This window comes from Leucoraja erinacea, chromosome 11 (genome assembly GCF_028641065.1).
Source record: "Leucoraja erinacea ecotype New England chromosome 11, Leri_hhj_1, whole genome shotgun sequence".
Lineage (NCBI taxonomy): Eukaryota > Metazoa > Chordata > Chondrichthyes > Rajiformes > Rajidae > Leucoraja > Leucoraja erinaceus.
Genome location: NC_073387.1, coordinates 54870589 through 54888579, shown reverse-complemented (window position 1 = coordinate 54888579; position 17991 = coordinate 54870589). Strand labels below are relative to the sequence as shown.

Here is a 17991-nt window from a genome sequence, read left to right as displayed (position 1 = left end):
GTTTCATCTTCCTGCGTTTTGGTCCACGGCCCTCTAGAGGGCAGTCACGGTGGCGCAGCGGTAGAGTTGCTGCCTTACAGCGAATGCAGCGCCGGAGACCCGGGTTCGATCCCGACTACGGGTGCTGTCTGTACGGAGTTTGTACGTTCTCCCCGTGACCTGCGTGGGTTTTCTCCGAGGTCTTCGGTTTCCTCCCACACTCCAAATATGTACAGGTTTGTAGGTTAATCGGCTTGGTAAATGTAAAAATTGTCCCTAGTGTGTGTAGGATAGTGTTAGTGTACGGGGATCGCTGGTCGGCGCAGACCCGGTGGGCCGAATGGCCTGTTTCCGCGCCGTATCTCTAAACTAAACTAAACCTTTTCCATCCATTTACCTGTCGAAATGTCTTTTAAATATTGTTATCGTACCTTATAACGGTTGTTACAGTAACAATTTCCAGCTATCACAGGTACATGCCGATTTAAGGAACTGCAGATGATGGCTTAAAAAAAAAAGACAAAGCGCTGGAGTAACTCACTAAGCTTAATTTAACTCACTAACATTTGCACGTGAACTTGTTTCCGGTTTATCTCCCACGTGGCTCATGATTTTAAAACTTGTACTGTTTTTGCACGCTAGTGATAATGGATGAATTCATGGCAGCATCTATGGAGCGAAGGAATAGGCGACGTTTCGGGTCTCGACCCTGGTCTCGACCCTAAACGTCGGCTGTTCCTTCGCTCCACAGATGCTGCCTCGCCCGCTGAGTTCCTCCAGGATTTTTGTCTACCTTCGATTTTTCCAGCATCTGCAGTTCTTTCTTAAACAAATCGATGAATTAATGGTCTGTTGTAGACAATCGACAATAGGTGCAGGAGTGGGCCATTCGGCCCTTCGAGCCAGCACCGCCATTCAATGTGATCATGGCTGATCATCCCCAATCAGTACCCCGTTCCTGCCTTCTCCCCATATCCCCCGACTCCGTTATCTTTAAGAGCCCTATCTAGCTCTCTCTTGAAAGCATCCAGAGAACCCGCCTCCACCGCCCTCTGAGGCAGAGAATTCCACAGACTCACCACTCTCTGTGAGAAAAAGTGTTTCCCTCGTCTCCGTTCTAAATGGGTTACCCCTTATTCTTAAACTGTGGCCCCTGGTTCTGGACTCCCCCGACATCGGGAACATGTTTCCTGCCTCTAGCGTGTCTTTTGTATTGTATTCAATTTATTGACATTATCTCATAAGAGACAACAAAATGGATTTTCCTTACAGTCAACTAACATAAAAAATAAATAATAAATAAATAAATAAGCCTTTTTTTTTTTTTTTAAAGCACAAACACAGAAGTCCACGACACAACATAACCCCACAGTGGCACCAAAGTTGAGGAAGGTACCATAGTCTAGCCAGCCTCCACGCCGAACCCTTAATAATCTTAAGTGTCCAAACCCTTAATAATCTTAGGTACACAAAAAAGCTGGAGAAACTCAGCGGGTGCAGCAGCATCTATGGAGCGAAGGAAATAGGCAACGTTTCGGGCCGAAACCCTTCTTCAGTCTGAAGAATTGTCATTGTCAGTGTAAAGTACAGAGACAACGAAATGCATTTAGCATCTCCCTGGAAGAGCGACATAGCAAACGATTTGAATAAAAAAAATAATAAGTGTCTGGGGGGTGGGGGGGGTGGTGATTGGCAGTCACCGAGGTACGTTGTTGAGTAGAGTGACAGCCGCCGGAAAGAAGCTGTTCCTCGACCTGCTGGTTCGGCAACGGAGAGACCTGTAGCGCCTCCCGGATGGTAGGAGGGTAAACAGTCCATGGTTGGGGTGAGAGCAGTCCTTGGCGATGCTGAGCGCTCTCCGCAGACAGCGCTTGCTTTGGACAGACTCAATGGAGGGGAGCGAGGAACCGGTGATGCGTTGGGCAATTTTCACCACCCTCTGCAATGCCTTCCGGTCGGAGACAGAGCAGTTGCCATACCATACTGTGATGCAGTTGGTAAGGATGCTCTCGATGGTGCAGCGGTAGAAGATCACCAGGATCTGAGGAGACAGATGGACCTTCTTCAGTCTCCTCAGGAAGAAGAGACGCTGATGAGCCTTCTTGATCAGAGTTGAGGTATTGTGGGTCCAAGAGAGGTCATCGGAGATGTTGACTCCCAGGAACCTGAAGCTAGAAACACGTTCCACCTCCGTCCCATTAATGTGGATGGGGGTGTGCGTGCCGCCTCTGGACTTCCTGAAGTCTACAATGAGCTCCTTGGTCTTCTTGGAGTTAAGGGCCAGGTTGTTGTCAGCGCACCATGCTGCTAAGTGCTGGACCTCCTCCCTGTAGGCCAGCTCATCGTTGTTGCTGATGAGGCCAATCACCGTTGTATCATCTGCATACTTGATGATGGTGTTAGTACCATGTACAGGTGTGCAGTCATAGGTGAAGAGGGAGTAGAGGAGGGGGCTCAGCACACAGCCCTGTGGAACGCCGGTGTTCAGGGTGAGGGTTGAAGAGGTGTGCTTGTCTAACCTCACAGACTGGGGTCTGTTGGTTAGAAAGTCCAGTATCCAGTTGCAGAGGGAGGGGTCGATGCCCAGGTTACCGAGTTTGGTGATCAGTTTTGATGGTATAATGGTGTTGAATGCTGAGCTGTAATCGATGAACAGCATTCTTACGTAAGTGTTAGTAGGGAGTTAGATGTGGCCCTTGTGGCTAAAGGGATCAGGGGGTATGGAGAGAAGGCAGGTACAGGATACTGAGTTGGATGATCAGCCATGATCATATTGAATGGCGGTGCAGGCTCGAAGGGCCGAATGGCCTACTCCTGCACCTATTTTCTATGTTTCTATGTTGTGTGCGGGCGATCGCATATCAGCACTGACCCGGTGGGCCGAAGGGTCTGTTTCCACGCTGTATCTCGAAACTAATTTAAACCAAACTTCACCCTATCCCTTCACACTGTTGCAGTGATCAAAAAAACACTGCAGAAGGGGTTTGGCCCGAAACGTCACCTATTCCTTCGCTCCATAGATGCTGCCTCACCCGCTGAGTTTCTCCAGCATTTTTGTCTACCTTCGATTTTCCAGCATCTGCAGTTCTTTCTTAAACATTGATGTTTATGTTTAGTTTAGAGATACAGCGTGGAAACAGGCCCTTCGGCCCACCGAGTCCGTGCCGACCAACAATCACCCCATACACTAGTTCTATCCTACACTCTAGGGACAATTCACGGAAGCCAATTGCCCTACAAATCTTTCTGTAGAAAAGTGATGAATGAAATCTTTATTTTCCTGAGTACTCGCATACCCAGAGGAAACAAAAGAAACGTTGCTCAACCAGTGTCCATTCAGTGTGCAGTTAAAAATAAATAGAAATAAAATTACATACATCATGAACAAATTAAACACTCTATTCTCTACTAAACATCAACAGGCGTAAAAGTGCATTAATATTTCCGCCCATCGCCATTCACAATAATACCATTCACATTTTGGGGTAGATGTTATTTCTCTGAATAAAGAGTACGATATCTGATCTATTTTATAACCTGTATCATGTTCTTTTTTTGTTTCAAACTAGGCTGCGGAGAACCGGAGCCAAAGCCTTGGTGGTCACGTTGGTTTTGACAGCCTTCCTGATCAATTAGTCAGCAAATCTGTATCACAAGGATTCGGTTTCAACATACTGTGTGTGGGTAGGTATCTTCCAACCAATAGATCTCTCATCTTGCGTTTAAAAGTTCTGTCTGTCGGTCTGTGTGTCTGTCGGTCTGTGTGTGTGTGTCTGTCTGTGTGTCTGTCTGTGTGTCTGTCTGTCTGTGTGTGTGTCTGTCTGTGTGTCTGTCTGTGTGTCTGTCTGTGTGTCTGTCTGTGTGTCTGTCTGTGTGTCTGTCTGTGTGTCTGTGTGTGTGTGTGTGTGTCTGTCTGTGTGTCTGTCTGTCTGTGTGTCTGTCTGTGTGTCTGTCTGTGTGTGTGTCTGTCTGTGTCTGTCTGTGTGTCTCTGTGTGTCTGTGTGTCTCTGTGTGTCTGTGTGTGTCTCTGTGTGTCTCTGTGTGTCTGTCTGTGTGTCTGTCTGTGTGTCTGTCTGTGTGTCTGTCTGTGTGTCTGTGTCTGTGTGTGTCTGTGTGTCTGTCTGTGTGTCTGTGTGTCTGTTTAAAATGGCTTGATATGTTTTACACTGCTGTTGATTTAATGGTTCAATACCCGCTGAATGCTTGTCCTAGATTGACTTTGGTTCATTAATGTCAGCAATATTTCAGCAGTAATCACTTCGAAGACAATTTAACTGTGGCCCCTGTTACTCAGTATACATGTTTGAGGCCGGCACGGTGGTGCAGCTGTAGAGTTGCTGCCTCACAGCGCCAGAGCCCCGGGTTCAATCCTGACAACGGGTGCTGTCTGCATGGAACTTGTACGTTCTCCCCGTGACCTGTGTGGGTTTTCTCCGGGTGCTCCGGTTTCCTCCCACACTCCAAAGACATGCAGGTTTGTAGGTTAATTGGTTTCGGTAAATATTGTAAATTGTCCCCAGTGTGTGTAGGATAGTGTTAGCGTACGGGCTGATCGGCACGGACTCAGTGGGCCGAAGGGCCTGTTTCCGCACTGTCTCTCAATATGATCAGCCATGATCATATTGAATGGCGGTGCAAGCTCGAAGGGCCAAATGGCCTACTCCTGCACCTATTTTCTATGTTTCTATGTAATGACCTGTAATGATAGTGCCCGGATGCTGGACTGCTTTAATAAATTTAATAGTGCATTGTCACTTAATTACACAAAATCTTAGGGATGACATGTTTCAAAACGATGGGTAGAGATAGGGTTGCCAACTGTCCCGTATTAGCCGGGACATCCCGTATATTGGGCTAAATTGGTTTGTCCCGTATTTGACCGCTACTACTCGGGTGGAGGGGACTGTCGGGTCGGAGCGCCGCGTCCGGCCCCCGCCTCACCCCGTCCCGACGTAGTGCAGCCCATGGAGCGCAGCAGCAGCGCCTCGCCCGTGGCCCCGTTGGTCGTTCGGCAGCCCGGCCGGCTGTCCGACCTTCGGACCTTCGAGTACCGCCGACACCACCACCTCCTTCCCACGGCCGATCATCGGTTCACGAGTTGGACGGGGCGCCGGACTTTGCGGGCGACGTCGCGCGGCCCCCGGGCCAAAACTCCTCAGCTGGCCCCGCCGGCTGGGCTTTGTGTGCAGTCCAGCGCCCGGGGCCAACTCATCATTCACCCACCCACGGCCCAGTCGGTCAACGAATTGCCGTCGGGAATTTGTCCCGTATTTTGACCTTCTGTCACTTATTTGGGAGTGAGAACGTTGGCCACCCTGGGTAGAGGTGAAATTATAACCTAACATAAATATTCACCAACAAACAGCAGAAGGACAATTATTCAATGAAAGACAATTATGCCACGTGTTTGAGGTACCGCCCTCGTTACCATATAACCATATAACAATTACAGCACGGAAACAGGCCATCTCGGCCCTACAAGTCCGTGCCGAACAACTTTTTTCCCTTAGTCCCACCTGCCTGCACTCATACCATAACCCTCCATTCCCTTCTCATCCATATGCCTATCCAATTTATTTTTAAATGATACCAATGAACCTGCCTCCACCACTTCCACTGGAAGCTCATTCCACACCGCTACCACTCTCTGAGTAAAGAAGTTCCCCCTCATGTTACCCCTAAACTTCTGTCCCTTAATTCTGAAGTCATGGCCTCTTGTTTGAATCTTCCCCATTCTCAAAGGGAAAAGCTTGTCCACATAGTTACATGAGTGTAGGTGGTCGATGCAATTGGAAATTGCCCCTGACAGTGTTGATTACGCAGACTCTTCATTTTTATTTGATGCAGTGTTGAATATTTAGATGAATGTTCTGACTTTCGCAGTTTAATATCATCTGATTATGCTACAAAATCTGGGCAAAGCAGACGGCTAAAACAATTTAGTTACATACGACTTTGAACTGCAGCCTAGTTCATGCCTGATGTGGAAAAGACCATCTCATTAAGCTTGGGGAAAAAGAGCAAAAGAAGATTTACAAGGTCCTAACCTGCCCAACCTCTCCCTGTAGCTCAGGCCCTCGAGGGCCTGAGCTACAGGGAGAGATTGGGCAGGCTAGGACCTTGTTCCTTGGAGTGCAGGATAGTGCGGTGTGATCGTAAGATGATAAGTGATAGGAGTAGAATGAGGCCATTCGGCCCATTGTCTACTCCGCCGTTCAATCACGGCTGATCCATCTCTCCCTCCTAACCCCATTCTCCTGCCTTCTCCCCATAGCCTGTGACACACCCGCGCTAATCAAGAATCTATTCCTCTCTGCCTTGAATATATCCACTGACTTCACCCCCACAACCTTCAGCGTGGCAACGAATTATCTTACAGAGGTGTATAACATCACCAGTGTTCAAGAAGGAACTGCAGATGCTGGAAAATCGAAGGTACACAAAAAAGCTGGAGAAACTCAGCGGGTGCAGCAGCATCTATGGAGCGAAGGAAATAGGCAACGTTTCGGGCCGAAACGTCGCCTATTTCCTTCGCTCCATAGATGCTACTGCACCCGCTGAGTTTCTCCAGCTTTTTTGTGTACCTTACGGTAGCCCTTGCTGTGTCCTCCCCTTCCCAGCTCTCCCTCAGCCCTCTGTCTCCTCCTCTTCCTTTCTTCTTCCCCTCCCCCCCCACCCTGCATCAGTCTGAAGAGGGGTTTCGGCCCGAAACGTTGCCTATTTCCTTCGCTCCATAGATTTCCTTCACTGCCGCACACGCTGAGTTTCTCCAGCACTTTTGTCTACTTATAAAACCATGAGGGTCACCGCTGGGGTCTTTTCCCCAAGCAGGCCAATCAAGGAATAGAGGGCAAAGGTTTAAGGTGGGAGGGGGTAGGTTAGTGTGGCTCGTTCACTCATGGGCTATGGAATGAGCTGCCAGAGGAGGCTGTTGAGGCAGATACAATATTCATTCGTCATTGTTGAAAACGTTAGCGATGCAGTGGCGCAGGTTTCCGACGGGAACGGTGACGGACGCACCGCACGTCTCTGTCCTCCAGTTCCTGCGGACTTACTTCCGCCGCTGGAGGTCTAGGATGTTGGTGTGTGTGTGTGTGCTTTTTATCATCGTTTTTATCATCGTGTACGACAGTGATCGCAACTTCTACTGAAGTGTGTGGATGGCCGTCGGCTCGCTAGGAGCTCATCCGCCCTTTGACAGGTCTTGTTTTTTTGGGTCCGGCTGGGGGCCCACAGCCCCCTTCTCACCTGGCAAACCAGGTGGGGGAAGACGGTTTAGTGGCCGGCTATCCGACCATGGAGCAGGTAGCGCGGGTTTACATGGTACCCGTGGCTGGGGGGGGAGCTATGATTGTGTTATGATTGTGTTTATAATTTGTTTGGTTGTTTTGTTGTTTGTCTTTTACACAAAAGTCCGCGAGCATTGCCACTTTCATTTCACTGCACATCTCGTATGTGTATGTGACAAATAAACTTGACTTGACTCGACTTGACTTGAGCTCGCCCCCGACCTGACCAACGATAGCAGCATTTAAAGGACATTTGGACAGATGCATGGATAGGAAAGGCTAAGAGGGATATGGGGCAAATGTGGGGAACTGGGACTATAGATGGGGCATCTTGGTCAGCATGAATGAGTTGGGTCTGTTTCCGTGCCGTATGATTCTAAATTTCTTGTGAGTGCATAGACCAGCGGTTGGCAACCTGCGGCCCCCGGGCCGAATCCGGCCCATAAACCAAAATCATCCGGCCCGCAGGCAGATTTTTTTTTCCCCCTGTAACCATCCGGCCTGCCGAGCGACCGTTGGAAAAATCGAAGGTAGACAAAAAATGCTGGAGAAACTCAGTGGGTGAGACATGCAGGGATTGCATGAGGCCGCCTCACCCGCTGACTTTCTCCAGCATTTTTTGTCTCCCTTCGATTTTTCCAGCATTTGGACACGCTAGAGGCAGGAAACGTGTTCCCGATGTTGGGGGAGACCAGAACCTGGGGCCACAGTTTAAGAATAAGGAGTAAGCCATTTAGAACGGAGACGAGGAAACACTTTTTCTCACAGAGAGTGGTGAGTCTGTGGAATTCTCGCCCATCGAGTCTACTCCGCCATTCATTCACGGCTGATCTATCTCTTCTGTTTTGACACAGAGAGTGGTGAGTCTGTGGAATTCTCTGCCTCAGAGGGCGGTGGAGGCCAGTTCTCTGGATGCTTTCAAGAGAGAGCTAGATAGGGCTCTTGAAGAAAGCGGAGTCGGGGGATATAGGGAGAAGGCAGGAATGGGGTACTGATTGGGGATGATCAGCCATGATCACATTGAATGGCGGTGCTGGCTCGACGGGCCAAATGGCCTACTCCTGCACCTATTGTCTATTGTCTATTGATGCCTGCCATCCGGGCAGGTTGGGGGTGGGATCCATGTGTACACGTGATAGATGTGGCCCGCCATCTGCTCGCAGACATGCGTCCTGGCCCCTATGCAGAACAAGGTTGCCGACCCCTGCAATAGACTTTTGTCAGTGGACCACCTCAACTTCATCTGAACTTTTCCAATTTTGAGCGCTGGCTGTTGGAATATGATTCATGTAATGGATCCCTGCTAACTGTTCATTGTCAAACCTGGAGAACTTGGTATGTTTGCAAATACAATGATAGACACAAAACGCTGGCGTAACTCAGCGGGTCAGGCAGCATCTCTGGAGTGAAGGAGCAGATTGACGTTTCGGGACGGGACCCTTCATCAGACTGAGAGTCGGAGGAGCGGTAAACTAGAGGTTTGAAACGTTACAAAGAACAAATGAATGATAGGTGTGAGAAGGACAAATCAAAGCCGGCACCGATGGTCAAGGAAAGGTGGAGCCCACAATGGTCCATTGTTGGCTGTGGAAAAAGTGTTACAAACAGCAAAATTAAGCCAGACGACAGTGAAACTAACAGGGTGACGCGGGTGGAGGAGGTCGGAGAGAGAGGGGATGCAAGGGTTAATTGAAATTGGAGAAGTCAATGTTCATACCGCTGGGGTGCAAGCTGCCCAAGCGAAATATGAGGTGCCGGTCCTCCAATTTGCGGTGGGCCTCACTCTGACAATGGAGGAGGCCCAGGACAGAAAGGTCAGCGTGAGAATGGGAGGGGGAAGTGTTTGGCAACCGGAAGATCACGTAGGCCCAGGCGGACTGTGCGAAGGTGTTAAGCGTTATTTTAACTGAGGTTGGATGTTTAACTGAAAATTAGAGGGGAATTCTTTGCCACAAACGGCTGTGGAGGCCAAGTCAGCGGATATCTTTAAGGCAGAGATAGAAACATAGAAAATAGGTGCAGGAGTAGGCCATTCGGCCCTTCGAGCCTGCACCGCCATTCAATATGATCATGGCTGATCATCCAACTCAGTATCCCGTACCTGCCTTCTCTCCATACCCCCTGATCCCTTTAGTCACAAGGGCCACATCTAACTCCCTCTTAAATATAGCCAATGAACTGGCCTCAACTACCTTCTGTGGCAGAGAATTCCAGAGATTCACCACTCTCTGTGTGAAAAATGTTCTTCTCATCTCGGTCCTAAAGGATTTCCCCCTTATCCTTAAACTGTGACCCCTTGTTTTGGACTTCCCCACCATCGGGAACAATCTCCCTGCATCTAGCCTGTCCAACCCCTTAAGGATTTTGTAAGTTTCTATAAGATCCCCCCTCAATCTTCTAAATTCTAGCGAGTACAAGCCGAGTCTATCCAGTCTTTCTTCATATGAAAGTCCTGACATCCCAGCAATCAGTCTGGTGAACCTTCTCTGTACTCCCTCTATGGCAAGAATGTCTTTCCTCAGATTAGAACAATTTCCTCAGATAGTTTAACACCAGATCATTTGAAAAAAAATGCTGGTAGTTATGTGCAACCAGGCAACTTTGGTCATTTAATGTAATATACCTTTATAATTATAATTTTTAACCATATTTTAGTGGTGGAAATAAATGCCTTTTTATGTTTTTTTTTGTCATTAAATGCCTTTTTCGTGCCTTTTTTGTAATTTTATTGTGCCGTTTTGCCTGCCTATTTCAGAGATTGTTAGTGCCTAAACATCCTGGCTCTACTTATGACCTTATGAGATGTAAAGTTTCTGATGAAGGTCATGCCCTTTGATAAATGTATCCATTTCAATTAGACTCTTTTATCCCGGCCAAAAATAGTCACTTGATTCCCAAGCACAAGAGAGCGATTTAAAGAAATAAAATAAATCGCGGTGAACATACAGAGCTGCTCATTGATATCAAATCTTGACAACAAAGTGAGTCGTTGTGGTTCCGTGCCCAGAGTATCAACGTGCTGCATCACTGGCTGATGAGATGTGATCCTTGTTTGTCCTGTCCTTGTCTCTCTGTCAGACTGTGAGTGTGTGTTGGAGCCGGGCCAGGGTACGATGAGATCGCTGGTGAAGTCACAAAGCAGGAGACACAATAAAAGGCTCCTCGACCCAGCATAGAAAATGGCCGCTGACATTTCAGAAGTGTCCCGACCCAAAACAACATCTGTCCGTTTCGTCCACAGATGCTGCCTGACCCGCTGAGTTACTCCAGCACTCTGTGAAACGTCACCTATCTATGTTCTTCACAGATGCTGCCTGACCCGCTGAGTTACTCCAGCACTCTGTGAAACGTCACCTATCTATGTTCTTCACAGATGCTGCCTGACCCGCTGAGTTACTCCAGCACTCTGTGAAACGTCACCTATCCATGTTCTCCACAGATGCTGCCACCCGCTGAGTTACTCCAGCACTCTGTGAAACGTCACCTATCCATGTTCTCCACAGATGCTGCCTGACCCGCTGAGTTACTCCAGCACTCTGTGAAACGTCACCTATCCATGTTCTCCACAGATGCTGCCTGACCCGCTGAGTTACTCCAGCACTCTGTGAAATGTCACCTATCAGGGGAGTCGGGGGATATGGGGAGAAGGCAGGAACGGGGTACTGATTGGGGATGACCAGCCATGATCACATTGAATGGCGGTGCTGGCTAGAAAGGCCAAATGGCCTACTCCTGCATCTATTGTCTATTGTCTTTCCATGTTCTCCAGAGTTACCCGTTGAATTACTCCAACACTATGTGCATTACTTAGTAAACCAGCATATGCTGTTCCTTGTATCCATAAGACCTTGGAGAATTAGGCCATTCAGCCCATCACATCTGCTCCCCCATTCGATCATGGTCGGCATGGATGAGTCGGTCTCAAGGGTCTGTTTCCGTGCTGTGTGCCTCTTGCTGTCTTTCACCCTCAGCCCTATCCTCCTGCCTTCTCCCTGTAACCTTTGACACCCGTACTGATCCAGAACCTATCTATCTCAGCTGCCAAAATACCCATTGACTTTTGGCCTCCACAGCCGTCTGTGGCAATGAATTCCACAGGTTCACCACCCTCTGACTGAAGAAATTCCTCCTTGTCTCCATTCTATGCCCACAGAAAAATAGTCTTAATTTCCCCTGGTTGACACACGCCTACCCAACCATGCAGGAAATGTTCCATCTTCTGAGCTATTGTTCCTGGGTCTCCTCCACTGTCAGAGTGCGGTCCAGTACAAATTGGAGGAGCAGCACCTCGTATTTCGCTTGGGCAGCTTATACCCCAGCCGTACGAACATTGACTTCTCTAACTTCAACTAGTCCTTGCTTTCCCTCTCTCTCTCTCTCTCTCTCTCCATCCCCCCCCCCCATCCAAATTCTCCGACCAGTCTGACTGTGCTTGATCACCTTTTATCTCCGTTTGATTCGTTGTTACTTCCTCCCAGCTAACAATGATCTATTCTACATATTCCTTGACCTTCTTCTCTTTTGATATCGCGTTCTCACACCTTACCCTTCCTTATCTCTTTGTCTCCCTCTTTCTCCCCCCCCCCCCCCCCCCCCCCCCCCCGACTCTCAGTCTGAAGAAGGCTCTCGGCCCAAAACGTCGCCCGTTCCTTCTCTCCAGAGACAATAGACAATGGGTGCAGGAGTAGGCCATTCGGCCCTTCGAGCCAGCACCGCCATTCAATGTGATCATGGCTGATCATCCCCAATCAGTACCCCGTTCCTGCCTTCTTCCCATATCCCCTGACTCCGCTATTTTTAAGAGTCCTATCTAGCTCTGTCTTGAAGGCATCCAGAGAACCGGCCTCCACCGCCCTCTGAGGCAGAGAATTCCACAGACTCACCACTCTCTGTGAGAAAAAGTGTTTCCTCGTCCCCGTTCTAAATGGCTTACCCCTTATTCTTAAACTGTGTGGCCCCTGGTTCTGGTCTCCCCCAACATCGGGAACATGTTTCCTGCCTCTAGCGTGTCCAAACCCTTAACAATCTTAAATGTTTCAATAAGATATCCTCTCATCCTTCTGAACTCCAGAGTGTACAAGCCCAGCTGCTCCATTCTCTCAGCATATGACAGTCCCGGGAATTAACCTAGTAAACCTACGCTGCAGTCTCTCAATAGCAAGAAAGTCCTTCCTCAAATTAGGTGCTGAGATGCTGCCTGTCCCGCTGAGTTACTCCAGCATTGTGTGTGCGCCCACTGCTATTGTGTTCTAATGTGTGACCGGTTTTCCTTTCTGCCTCAGGGGAGACGGGCATAGGCAAATCGACGCTGATGAACACACTATTCAACACCATGTTTGAGACCGAGGAGGCTACGCACCATGAACCCGGCGTCCGTTTAAAGTCGCAGAGCTACGGCTTGAAGGAGACCAATGTGGATCTTAAACTGACCATCATCAACACAGTGGGGTTTGGTGACCAAGTTAACAAAGAGGAAAGGTATGTTCTGGAAATAGGCAGAACTCAGTGGTCAACGTTGGACCTCCACCGCAACGTCCAAGTTTACAAAATCATGAGAGGGATAGATGCATGGAGTCTCGTGCCCAGAGTAGGGGAATCGAGGACCAGAGGACACAGGTTCAAGGTGAAGGGGAAAAGATTGAATAGGAATCTGAGGGGTGACTTTTTCACCCAAAGGGTGGTGGGTGTATGGAACGAGCTGCCGGAGGAGGTAGTTGAGGCTGGGACTATCCCAATGTTTAAGAAACAGTTAGACAGGTAATAGAAACATAGAAGATAGGTGCAGGAGTAGGCCCTTCGGCCCTTCGAGCCTGCACCGCCATTCAATATGATCATGGCTGATCATCCAACTCAGTATCCTGTACCTGCCTTCTCTCCATACCCCCTGATCCCTTTAGCCACAAGGGCCACATCTAACTCCCTCTTAAATATAGCCAATGAACTGACCTCAACTACCTTCTGTGGCAGAGATTTCCACAGATTCACCACTCGGGCACATGGATAGGACAGGTTTGGAGGGATATGGCCCAAGCGCAGGCAGGTAGGACTAGTGTACCTGGGACTTTGTTGGGCCGAAGGGCCTGTTCCCATGCCGTCTTTGGAGATACATCATAGAAACCGGCCCTTCGGTCCACCGAGTCCATGCCGACCATCGATCATCGGTTCGCACTAGTTCCATGTTATCCCACTCTCTCATCCACTCCCTGTACACTAGGGGGCAATTTACAGAGGGGCGATTAACCTACAAACCCGCACATGTTGGGGGAGGAAACCGGAGCACCCGGAGGAAACCCACGCAGTCACAGGAGAACTTGCAAACTCCACACAGACAGCACCCGGGTATACAGACTGGGGAACTCAACAGGACGGCAGTGAAACTAGTACCATGACTAGGGTGGGGGAGGGACAGAGGGAGAGGGGATGGAAGGGTTACTTGAAGTTTAAATCAATATTCGCACCTACCCTAGCTTGCAATGGTCAAGCATTGTGCTAAATAGAATTGTTTTTTAAAACTCTGCTTATGAAGAAGGGAAGAAAAGATTAAGCAAGGTATTGGGGACTGGTTGTACGTTCCCCGAGCTGTCTGTTTCTTTCGATACTTCACCTAGAGCCATACAGCGCACAAACAGGCCCTTCGGCCCAACTTGCCCATGCTGACCAAGATGCCCCATCTACATGAGTCCAACCTGCCTGCGTTTGGCTCCATATCCCTCTAAACCTTTCCTATCCATATAGCTGTCCAAGAGTATTTTAAGTACTGTTATGTTTTAGAAAGAACTGCAGATGCTGGAAAATGGAATGTAGACAAATTCAGCGGGTGAGGCAGCATCTATGGAGCGAAGGAAATAGGCGACGTTTCGGGCCAAAACCCTTCTTCAGAAAGGATATAGATCATGTGCCGACTGTAGAAGGGTCCTGACCCAAAATATCATCCCTCCATGTTCTCCAGAGCTATTGTCTGCCCACTGAGGTGGGCAGTTTAAGAATAAAGGGTAAGCCATTTAGAACGGAGATGAGGAAAAATGTTTTCACCCAGAGAATTGTGCGTGTGGAATTATCTGCCTCAGAAGGCAGTGGAGGTCGATACTGGAGAGGCTTTCAAGAGAGAGTTAGACAGAGCTCTTCGAGATAGTGGAGTCAAGGGATATGGGGAGAAGGCAGAAACGGGGTACTGATTGTGGATGATCAGCCATGATCACAGTGAATGGCAGTGGTGACTCGAAGGGCCAAATGGCCTACTCCTGCACCCATAGAAACATAGAAAATAGGTGCAGGAGTAGGCCATTCTGCCCTTCGAGCCTGCACCGCCATTCAATATGATCGTGGCTGATCATCCAACTCAGTATCCTGTACCTGCCTTCTCTCCATACCCCCTGATCCCTTTAGCCACAAGGGCCACATCTAACTCCCTCTTAAATATAGCCAATGAACTGTGGCCTCAACTACCTTCTGTGCCAGAGAATTCCAGAGGTTCACCACTCTCTATATGTGAAAAACACTCTCTGTGTGAAAAAAGTTTTTCTCATCTCGGTCCTAAAGGATTTCCCCCTTATCCTTAAGCTGTTTCCCCGTGTTCTGGACTTCCCCAACATCGGGAGCAACCTTCTTGCATCTAGCCTGTCCAACCCCTGTTGTCTATTGTCTAACTCTCTCTGGGAAAGCATCCAGTGAATTGGCCTCCACTGCCTTCTGTGGCAGAGAGTTCCGCTGATGAGATTTGTAAGAGGTTGTTCTGTTTTATATATTTTTTCTCTTCTTCAGCTACAAGCCAGTGGTCGACTACATTGACACGCAGTTTGAGAGTTACCTGCAGGAGGAACTGAAGATCAGACGTTCTCTACATGACTTCCACGACACAAGGATCCACGCCTGCCTGTACTTCATTGTCCCCACTGGCCACTGCCTCAAATCACTGGATTTGGTCACCATGAAAAAACTCGACAGCAAGGTAGCAGCGCTCGACGCAAAACCCCGCGCGCGCTGGAAGTCTTAGATAACAATAAAAAATGACGCGAAAAAAAAACTGGAGTAGCTCAGCGGGTCAGGCACCATCTCTGGTGAAAAGGAATGGGTGACGTTTTTGGGGTCGGGACCCTTCTTCAGACTGAGTTTCGGGGGAGAGGTACAGACGGAATGGCACGTAGCAAATTAATGAAAGATGTGCACAAAAAAAACCAACGGTGATCAAGGAAAGGTGGAGCCCACAATGGTCCATTGTTGGCTGTGGGATAGGTGATAATGAGTTGTTCAGTGAAACTCGGCAGGGCGGCAGTGAAACTAGAATGACGATTAGACAATAGACAACAGGTGCAGGAGTAGGCCATTCGGCCCTTCGAGCCAGCACCGCCATTCAATGTGATCGTGGCTGATCATCCCCAATCAGTACCCCGTTCCTCCCTTCTCCCCATATCCCCTGGCTCTGCTATCTTTAAGAGCCCTATCTAGCTCTCTCTTGAAAGCATCGAGAGAACCGGCCTCCACCGCCCTCTGAGGCAGAGAATTCCACGGGGTGGGGGAGAGACGGAGAGAGAAGGGATGCAAGTCGGAGAAATCGATATTCATACCGCTGGGTTGAAACTGTCCAAGCGAAATATGAGTTGCCGTTCCTCCAATTTGCGTGGGGTCTCACTCTGACAATGGAGGAGGTCTGTCGCCCATTCCTTCTCTCCAGAGATGCTGCCTGTCCCGCTGAGTTACTCCAGCATTTTGTGTCTACGGAACGTGGGCCTTTTTTTCCATCCATTTCAGTAACCCAAACCGACTTGCAGTGTAATCAACGTTGCGGGGGAACAGTTTGTGTTAATAAATTATAATTCTGAAAATGAGGAGAAGATTTTTAGCAAAGAACTCTTATTTTTACGGGGATGTTTCCGTGTAACCGGCTTCCGTCTCCGCACGAGTATCCTACGGGATCTTCGGTGCGGAGACGGAAGCCGGTCACGGAAATGGGGCCGAAAATTACCCATGAATCTGCCCATGACCGTGTTTGTGTGAAATCTTATTGTGTGTGAAATCTTATTGTGTATTGTGTGTTCTTTTTAAGTGTATCGCTGCTGGTAAATTCATTTCACTGCACCTTCAGGTGCATGTGACAAATAAAATTGATTTTGACTTTGACTCTCATCCAGATTTTTCTTTTATAATTTTAGGTAAATATTATTCCCATCGTAGCCAAGGCAGACACCATTTCCAAAAGCGAGCTGCATAAATTTAAGATCAAGATAATGAGTGAACTAGTCAGCAATGGTGTTCAGATCTACCAGTTCCCAACTGATGATGAGGCTGTAGCAGAGATCAACTCTACGATGAACGTAAGTACAGCAAGTTCTTGTCCGAACACGTTGTTGCGTGGGTCTCTGTTTCATTTTAATTCAGTTTAGTTCATTGTCACGTGTACCGAGGTACAGTGAAAAGCTTTTGTTGCGCGCTAACCAGTCAGCGGAAAGACAATACGTGATTACAATTGATCCATTTTACAGTGGACAGATACGGGATAAGGGAATAACGTTTAGCGCAAGGTAAAGCCAGCAAAGTCCCATCAAGGATAGTCCGAGGGTCACCAATGAGGTAGATAGTAGTTCACGACTGCTCTCTGGTTGTGGGTAGGATGATTCAGTTGCCTGATAACAGCTGGGAAGAAACTGTCCCTGAATCTGGAGGTGTGCGTTTTCACACTTCTGTACCTTTTGCCTGAAAGATAACCTTTAGAGGAGCCTGTACAAGAACAGAATGTTTTTTTACTGGTCTCAAGTTGTCTCTCTGAGTTCACACTGAAGGAGTTTTGAGTCCTGGACACGCTAGAGGCAGGAAACATGTTCCCGATGTTGGGGGAGACCAGAACCAGGGGCAACCCCCCCCCCCCCCCCCCCAGAGAGAGGGGAAACATTTTTTCTCAGTAAAAACGTGAATCAAGCACTTAAAACAACTACATTTTATTTTAACATAAGCGCATCACAGTTCAACTACTGTACCTATCCCACCGTGGGTTCGATCCTCGTGTCTGCCTGTACAACCCCTCTAGACCTCGCTCAGACAGAGACACTCCAGAAGTTCTTGATGGGACTTTGCTGGCTTTACCTTGCGCTAAACGTTATTCCCTTATCCCGTATCTGTACACTGTAAAATGGATGAATTGTAATCACGTATTGTCTTTCCGCTGGACCAAGCGCAGGCAAGTGGGACTAGGGTAGCTGGGACATTGTTGGTCGGTGCGCGCGAGTTGGGTCGCAGGGCCTGTTTCCATGCTGTATCACTCTATGACTATCAATTATTCCATTTGCTTTTGGTCTCCCCTCTCTTAGGTGAGTGGAGATTAATATGGCCTCAGACAGCTTCAATCCTGATATGTAACTCCTGGCAGGGATTCAGTGCTTCTATCTGTTCCATCCCCAACACCACCACCAAGCCCTTCCCCGCCCTTGCTCTTTGAGACATGTAAATACATATAAAATTCCCAAGTCGAGCAGACAGGCTAGATGTAGGAAAGATGTTCCCGATGTTGGGGGTGTCCTGAACCAGGGGTCACAGTTTCAGAATAAGGGGGTCGGCCATTTACGACTGAGATGAGGAAAAACCTTTTTCACCCAGAGAGTTGCAAAACTGTGGAATTAGCTGCCACAGGAGGCCAGTTCACTGGATGTATTCAAGAGTTAGATATAGGTCTAATGGGAAATGGGGAGAAAGCAGGAACGGGGTACTGATTGTGGATGATCAGCCATGATCA

The 17991-nt window shown here is 48.5% G+C and overlaps 1 protein-coding gene across 1 annotated transcript in view; it reads left to right on the top strand.

The window, feature by feature from the left end:
* Positions 1 to 17991, top strand: part of LOC129701844 (septin-8-B-like) — a 61971-nt gene that overhangs the window by 27247 nt on the left and 16733 nt on the right. Inside the window, exons 2-5 of the mRNA XM_055643319.1 lie at positions 3549 to 3663; positions 12551 to 12746; positions 15030 to 15216; positions 16418 to 16579. Coding sequence (XP_055499294.1) covers positions 3549 to 3663; positions 12551 to 12746; positions 15030 to 15216; positions 16418 to 16579 — 660 coding nt within the window. The remainder of the gene's footprint in view (positions 1 to 3548; positions 3664 to 12550; positions 12747 to 15029; positions 15217 to 16417; positions 16580 to 17991) is intronic.